General features: G+C 36.8%; 3 protein-coding genes across 3 annotated transcripts; 2 read left to right on the top strand and 1 right to left on the bottom strand.

Annotated features, from left to right (window-relative positions):
* The first annotated feature begins 211 nt into the window (after nt 1-211).
* LOC113316672 lies at nt 212-2,771 on the top strand. Its single transcript, XM_026564824.1, has 5 exons — nt 212-761; nt 855-1,127; nt 1,260-1,483; nt 1,595-1,723; nt 2,244-2,771. Exons 1-5 carry the CDS (start codon nt 212-214, stop codon nt 2,769-2,771), a joined length of 1,704 nt encoding a protein of 567 aa, XP_026420609.1.
* A 79-nt stretch (nt 2,772-2,850) lies between these two features.
* LOC113316671 lies at nt 2,851-3,573 on the top strand. Its single transcript, XM_026564823.1, has one exon. The coding sequence runs from the start codon at nt 2,851-2,853 to the stop codon at nt 3,571-3,573; it is 723 nt and encodes a 240-aa protein (XP_026420608.1).
* A 644-nt stretch (nt 3,574-4,217) lies between these two features.
* LOC113319273 (cyanidin 3-O-glucoside 7-O-glucosyltransferase (acyl-glucose)-like) lies at nt 4,218-7,343 on the bottom strand. The gene is made up of 12 exons (XM_026567545.1): nt 7,174-7,343; nt 7,026-7,089; nt 6,736-6,794; nt 6,548-6,623; nt 6,382-6,453; nt 6,130-6,217; nt 5,778-6,042; nt 5,576-5,691; nt 5,262-5,485; nt 5,027-5,164; nt 4,788-4,878; nt 4,218-4,709 (listed from the first exon to the last, which is right to left on the bottom strand). Exons 1-12 carry the CDS (start codon nt 7,315-7,317, stop codon nt 4,475-4,477), a joined length of 1,572 nt encoding a protein of 523 aa, XP_026423330.1. The 5' UTR covers nt 7,318-7,343; the 3' UTR covers nt 4,218-4,474.
* Nucleotides 7,344-7,621: the final 278 nt, after the last annotated feature.

Below are 7,621 nucleotides of genomic sequence, written 5' to 3'. Positions count from 1 at the left end.
TAGGAGGTCAACTCAAGGGATAAAAGTGTACCTAATGGGATATAAGATTGTTTCTTGGAACATAAGAGGCTTAAATGATTATGCCAAACAAGTTGCGGTGAGGGATATGATGGTTGAAATCAAATGTGTTATTTGATGTATCCAGGAGACTAAGATGACTTTTATGTCTCATTGGTTCGTCCGCCAATTATGGTATGATTCGGACTTTGAGATGGAGATTTTACCTTCTCAAGGATCTGTAGGAAACAATGGAGGCCTAATCACAATTTGGGACAATACCACGCTGGAGTTGTTGGATAAGAGAACGGGATTGAATTCTATTACATGTCTATTTCATTTTCGCATCAATGGTTTTAAGTTCTTATTAACTAATGCGTATTCACCTTGTGATCATGACAGAAGAGAAATTTTTTGGTCTGACTTGGCAGACGTGAGAGCATGGTCTTCTGAATCCTGGTGTTTTGTTGGTGATGTGAATGCAGTTAGAAGTGACGCGGAAAGAAACACACCAGGAGGAGATGTAATAAATATGAAGCTTCTTAATGACTTTGTTTCTGACAACGAATTACCTTTACATGGTGGTGCATACACTTGGAGAAATAAGCAGAATGACCCATTGCTTTGTAGATTGGACAGATGCTTGGTGTGTACCGCATTTGATGCTAAGTTTAATAATGCTACTCAAACAGCATTTGTTCGCACGATTTCAGATCACCATGCGATTCTTCTGGATTTATCTCCCACAATCAAGAATCATATCAGTTTTAAGATTGAAAACTAATGGTTGGAGCATCCGGATTTTGTTAAATTGGTGGAGGTGTGCTGGAATTCTCTTGACTTTGTGGGTACTCTAGGGTACGTTCTTTTTAGAAAGTTACAGAACCTAAAAAAATTTATCAAGAATTGGAGTAGGAGCACTTTTGGGAATGTGAGAAATGAGGAGGAGGAACTTAAGAAGAAGATAAGTGTTTTGAATTTAGCAGAAGAAAGCATGGTTTTATCCCCAGCACAGCTTGGAGAAAGAGCAGACTTGCTGAATTCTTTGCGCAATGTAAAGTGCACTAGATCTAGAATGGCGTTTCAAAGGCGAAGGTCAAAGGCTTCAAAGATGGAGATAAAAACACGCAGTATATCCATAAAATTTCTAGTGATAAGAAGAGGAGAAATTGCATTACAAAGCTGGAGGTGGATGGAGTAGACGTTTTTAACCATGAAGCTATTAAAAAAAATATTCATGAATACTATAACTTGGAGTTCAGGTCTATCGATTCAGTGCAACAGGGATGGCTGGAAAGGTCTTTTGAAGAGGAGGAGGTTTTTAGGCCCTGATGGGTATAACTTGGAGTTTTACAAGGCATGCTGGGAGGTGTTGAACAAAGATATTTTGGCAGCTGTAAATGAATTTCATTGCACAGGGAAGTTAGACTGGAGATTGAATGTCTCCTTTATGAAGATGATACCTAAAAAAGAAGATTCCACCAAGGTGAAAGATTTTAGAACACTAAACTTGATTAGTAGTTTTTATAAAATACTTTGTAAGCTACTAGCCGAACGAATGAAAGTGGTAATGCCAGGTTTGATTTCAAACTCACAGGGAGCGTTCATTAAAGATAGGCAAATACTAGATGGTATTTTGGTGGCTAACGATCTAATTGATAGTAGGTTAAGACAATGTACTCCAGGGGTTATGTGCAAGATTAATATGCAGGAGGTTTTCGATAATGTAAGTTGGCTAGCACTCTTCTCTATTTTAGCAAAAATGGTTTTGGTATGAGATGGATACAGTGGATGAGGTGGTGTGTAAATGAAGCACGGATTTCTATTCTTGTAAATGGCGAAGAAACACGATTATTGAAGGCTTCGAAAGGAATTCGTCAGGGTGACCCTTTGTCGCCTTTTTTATTTCTTCTATTTATAGAAGTGTTATCGTTGCTCATCAACAATGCTGTCTATCAAGGAAAACTAAGTGGATTTAGGGTGAAGGAAGGGGGAACTGTAGTGCCACATATGCAGTTTGCAGACGCTACCATCATCTTCTTAGATGCATCAACTCTTGAGGTGAGAAGATTGCTAATAATACTGGTTATGTTTGAGATACTAACTGGTCTTCGTCTTAACTTAGAGAAGAGCACGATGATAAGCATAGGTGTAGAAAAAATGGTGAACGATTTAACTATGGAATTGGAGTGCAGAGTTAAATACATCCCTCTAACATATTTGGGAATGCCCATTGGTTCAAATAGAAGGAGCGAGATCAACTGGGAAGTAATTATACAAAGAATGCAGAACTAATGGCACCGTGGAAAAGGAGGTACTTGAATAAAGCTAGTAGAGTTTTTTTGATTAGAAGCTCTCTTGAGAGTTTGGCGGTGTACTTCATGTCATTGCATCACATGCCTGCCTCAGTAGAAAAAAGATTGAACACGATAATGCAGAAGTTCTTATGGGGAGAGGAGGATGGGAGGAGAAAGATGAGTTGGGTATCTTTTAAACGTGTCTGCAAGCCAAAAAATAAAGGAGGCTTAGGTATTCGCAGTTTGAGACTGATAAACAAGTCCTTGTTAGCTAAATGGCATATCAGGTATTGTAGGGAGAAGACGGCACTTTGGAGGAGAACTGTTTGTGAGAAATCTAAGGCAGATGAGGAATGTTTGCTTCCATTGCAAGTTAAGGAGACGGTTGGGAGAAGTATGTGGTTCGATATACTTAGGGAGAATAAGATTTTTATTGACTCTGTGAATGTGCAGGTTAAAGATGTCTTATCTTATTAGATTCTGGCACGACTGCTGGTGTGAAAAGATCTCTTTCGGGGAGAAATATCCACGGTTCTACATGATCAGCATTCAAAAGATGGCGACAGTTGGAGCAATTTTTGTTAATTCTTGGAACTTTCAATTCAACAGAGTTTTGGACCCGGCTGAGAGGATTGATCTTTTGGAGTTGAAATATGATATTAGGCTTGTAAGACTAATTCAGGGCGAAGTAGATTGCTTGGAAGGAGATGCTTCAGCTAAGGTTATTTATAAGAGGTTATCTGAAGTGGATCCAGATTGGGAGGGTGATCGTTTTCTTTCAAGTAAATTTGTGCCGTCTAAAGTACTGTTTTTATTTTGGGCTTCTCTGCATGAATCCATTCCAACAAGACATATGTTGCAGCGTAGAGGAGTAGATATCCAATCCAATTTGTGCCTCTTTTGCAACACGGAGGTGGAAACTATGGATCACTTATTCATTCGTTGCGGCGAGGTTTTAAAGTTATGGGATTATTTTTTAGCTTCGATGAGGGTTTGTTGGGTGATGCAACGTATGTTTAGATCCATGATGTTTAGTTGGAGACTGGAAAGAGCATCTGACAAAGTGAAGATGGTGTGGCAACTAATGTCATATGCTATTTGCTGGGAAGTTTGGAACGAGCGCAACAAGAGGGTGCATGGAGGAAGACCTAAGTCAAGATATGAGTTGGAGATAGCGGTAAAGCAATGGATTTACCTTTGGAGCTCAATAACGGAAGTTTTTAAACACTTCTCTGCAAATCAAGTTATGATTCAATGGGAGGATATACTGAGCCTGTAGTTACAGTAATTCCCTTCTTAATGATGGTCTATTGACTTTCTAAATACTCTGTGCATACATTTGTTTCTTTAATATATCCTTCCTTTTTCAAAAAAAAAGAAAAAAAAATTTGTTTTTGACACACATGAAAACGGGGGTAAGCAACAAAATAAGATTTGACACACGTAAACGGGGTAAGCAACAAAATAAGAGTTACAAGTACAAAGATACCATAGTACCGGTAAGGCGGTAATGAAGCTTGTTAATTAATTGTGATGCTGGAGGAAACTGATAGGGAAAAAGGGGTAACAATATAAACAACGTAATACCTGGGTGGAAAACTCGTTAGAAATTGAGCTGATAGAACATTTAAGTCTGTATATTGGTCATGGAGTTGTTAGCCGAATTTATTTCAATTAGTTGTCTTCTGGCTAGTTTTATTTTGTAAACACCTATATAAGGTGAAGTATCCAGTTCACTCGGCTGTATATTGGTCATGGTTTCGATCTTTCTTCCTAGCCTCCATGGTTTCGGCTGTATATATTCATTCTTTCTTTTAATATATTTTTCTTCTTTGCCGAGCCAAAAAAAAAAAAAAAAAAAGAGAGAAGAGGAGCAGCTAAAGGAAAACAGAAAGAAGAGTAGAGTCTAAGAGAAAATTTAACCCCAATTGAAAAAAAAATACTTTCTAACTGCTGCTACAAGGTTTATGTATTGAAACCCAGGAAGTGATCCCTGGTATCTTTGCATCATAACAAATATTGCAAAGAGTTTTACTTCCAAAGATTTGTATGGAGCCAAATCTTACTTGCATATATAGTGAGGCATATTAATGGGCTTACCGCTTTATGAACTTGTAGATAGTAAATTTAACAGTTTATATTATATTAGTACAGCGGTGGATGAACCAAAGTCCAGTTTATCATTCGAGATTCAAGATATTTATATTCTTATTTTCGATGTTTATGTCTTGCAACTTATTTCTCCTCTTCTTGAGAAAATTAGAGTACCACAGAGCTGATAATTTCGGTGTTCTTTTCAGCTGATTGTCATCGAAATCGACATGAACGAGTCCATATCGGGATTGATACCCGAACAATACCTCAAAAACGTCTAGGAAGGACCACATAAAGTATCCTTTCGCATTGGCTCCGTTTCTGACACAAATCCCATTACAGAATTAGGTGATAATGTCATGTTGTATGTAACTTAACTATAGATGTATGACTTTATACCTGATTGCCCGAAGTGTGCTTTCGATGAACCCACTCACGTAATTCATCCTCTCAATGTCGTTCAGTGACTCATTCTGTGGTGCTCCATAACCTAATCATAAGAACATATAACTCATGTATAAGAAGAAACCACGCACCTTTCTTAAACCGGAAATACCACGCTCCTTTCTTAAACCGGAAATACCAAAGTCTAAACCTCATCAAAATATAGATGTACTTAGAGAGAGAGAGACTCGAACCATTTTCTTGAACATAAATAGGAGGATTTCCATAAGAGTCCTTCATGTAGTTAAGCAAGCTTAGTAAACCCGGAGGATTGGATGCCGAGGAACTAAGAGAAAACTGACTGGCCGGTACAGGTGTATTGTCTTTGAAACCTGTACATCAAACGCCAATAACACAAAAACATTAATGAAAGCTTAATCATGTCCATTCATATATATCCGTCCAACTAACGTATAATTAATAGTGTACCTGCCATTTTAACACCCATATCAGAAAAATAATCTATGACAGCAGTTTCTGAACTATTCTTAGGATCATCTTCAATGTAAACTGTGTAATAATGGTTCAACCCGATGAAGTCCCAGGATCTTTTTATGAGTTCGGATTCTTGTTTCGTGAAATGTGGGAGCCGAGAACCAACTTTTCCCCTCATTATGTCAGGATAATCTCCATAAACTAGAGGATTTATGGTCCTATTTCAAAAGGAACTCAGATGTTTGACAATAAAGATATATTATAATTGAACATACAAAGATTGAATTGACGAGAATGAATAATCTTACCATCCTATTAAGAATTCACGGGCTCTATGAGTTGCTTTGATATCAGAACTAGAATTTGTAAAAGAAGTACACCAAAAAGCATAAGCATTCAACCCTATTACACCCTTTTGTTTGCCCTGCATCAAACAAACTCAAGTTGGAGATTGATATCAGGCCTTTTGAAATGTAAGTTCCGCAAACTGAGGAACTTGGATTTACGTACTTGATACTTTTCTTTGTAAATAGCTGCAGCTGATGCATGTGCTAATAAAGCATTATGCATAGCTATGTAAGGTTCAGTTGAAGAATTTCCCGTTGTACAATTAATGTCTTCCCCCGCAGTTGGGTTTGTGCATCGTTGAGGGGGCCATCTACCCGTGTCATAAGATGATGTACTCATTGAATTTGGTTCATTAATGGTAGTCCAATGTGCAACCCTATCACCAAATTCTCTAAAACAAACCTCTGCGTAGGCAGTGAAATCCTCACTGTTTGCAATAAATAATTATTTAGAAAAGAGATATTAAATTTGAATGTTATTATAATTAAGCAAAACTAAAAGGAGTAGTACATACATAATATTTGGGCTTAACCACCCTGCATATTCATCATCAAGAATTTGAGGGAGATCCAAATGGCAGAGAGTAACGTGTGGTTGAATTCCTAAAGTCACGGTGAAACAAAAATAAACCCTAGGTTATAAGTTTACTAAATATTTTAACTACTGTAAAGGAACAACGGAAAAAAGTCTTGAACTTCCTAGACATCGTTATGTGAAACAATTGATCAGTAATTCTGTATATATAAATGCAGTTTTATTTTCATACCGCGATTAATTAGCTCATTGATAAGATTATTGTAATATTTCAAGCCTTTCGGATTAACTTCCCCTCTTCCATCTACACAGGATTCAAAATCAGCCTATTTAAATTAATATTAAGTGAATAACAGTCAAATGTTAATCAGTCTCTAGTAATGGACTATAAATGTTACTTGGAATAAGTCTTGACCAAGAAATGGAAAATCTGTAAGCTTCAAGACCTAATTCACTCATAAGTTTCACATCTTCCTGCATAAGATCACCAAAAAATATTATAGGATATAAATTCAAGTTGCTCAAGTTTTGATTAGGTTTAAGAGCATCCTATTCCAATCCATGACTTTCCAGTATACAGATTTACCTTGTATTTATGATATTCATCTGCGGCTATGTCTGCAGTACTATTGTCCACAGCCTTACCTGTAGGTAATGTATATCAGATGGTGGGAGAGGAATCTTAATTTCAGAAGTCATATTCTCTGAGAAGCGAAAACACGATCCCTTTGGATACATGTCATAAAAATTTCACAATGAATGCCACTATTAGTAGTTGAGTTCTTTAATTATTTTTTGATTCACTAGTGTTCGTTTAAGTTTGTAGTTCGTTGTTGGTATATAGAATCTAATTCAGAAAATAGTATAACAAATGACCATCATGAGTGTAGGTATCCCATATACAGGGTGATCTTCCATCCTCTGCTACTGCCCCTTCTACCTAATTAAACAACATTCATGAAAGCCTTATGATCAATATAAACGAAGAGAAACTGAGAAAGAAATATAGGAAAATAATGTGAACCTGATAAGCTGACGTTCCAGCACCAAATACAAAGTCAGATGGAAAATCATCTCTTCTGAATTTCGGTGTCAAGTTTGATGATACATTTACTATAGATAAGCAAAGATACACCGAGAAACCCAAGATAAAGGAAAATGTGGGCATCTCTCACTCGCACCCTTTGTTTTTCTTTTTTTACAGGTTTGCTTTGTACTCTTTAAACAACTCTAACCACATCGTTATATAGAGGTATAGAGCGTGTTATGTTTTACCTTCTTGGTGGCAAATAGTTATACATTTTCTGACGTCAACTAAATCAACAGTGATTCGGTGAATTTGAACTCTAAAGTGCAAAATCAATTACTGAAGTTTATGTGCTGCGACCACATTTTAAGATATACAGTTCATTTTTATATGTGGAAAGAACAAATCAATTCGTATTTTTTCTCACTCTCTGCTTAGCCAAATT

Source organism: Papaver somniferum, chromosome 10 (genome assembly GCF_003573695.1).
Source record: "Papaver somniferum cultivar HN1 chromosome 10, ASM357369v1, whole genome shotgun sequence".
NCBI lineage: Eukaryota > Viridiplantae > Streptophyta > Magnoliopsida > Ranunculales > Papaveraceae > Papaver > Papaver somniferum.
This window is presented reverse-complemented; position numbering and strand designations above follow the sequence as displayed.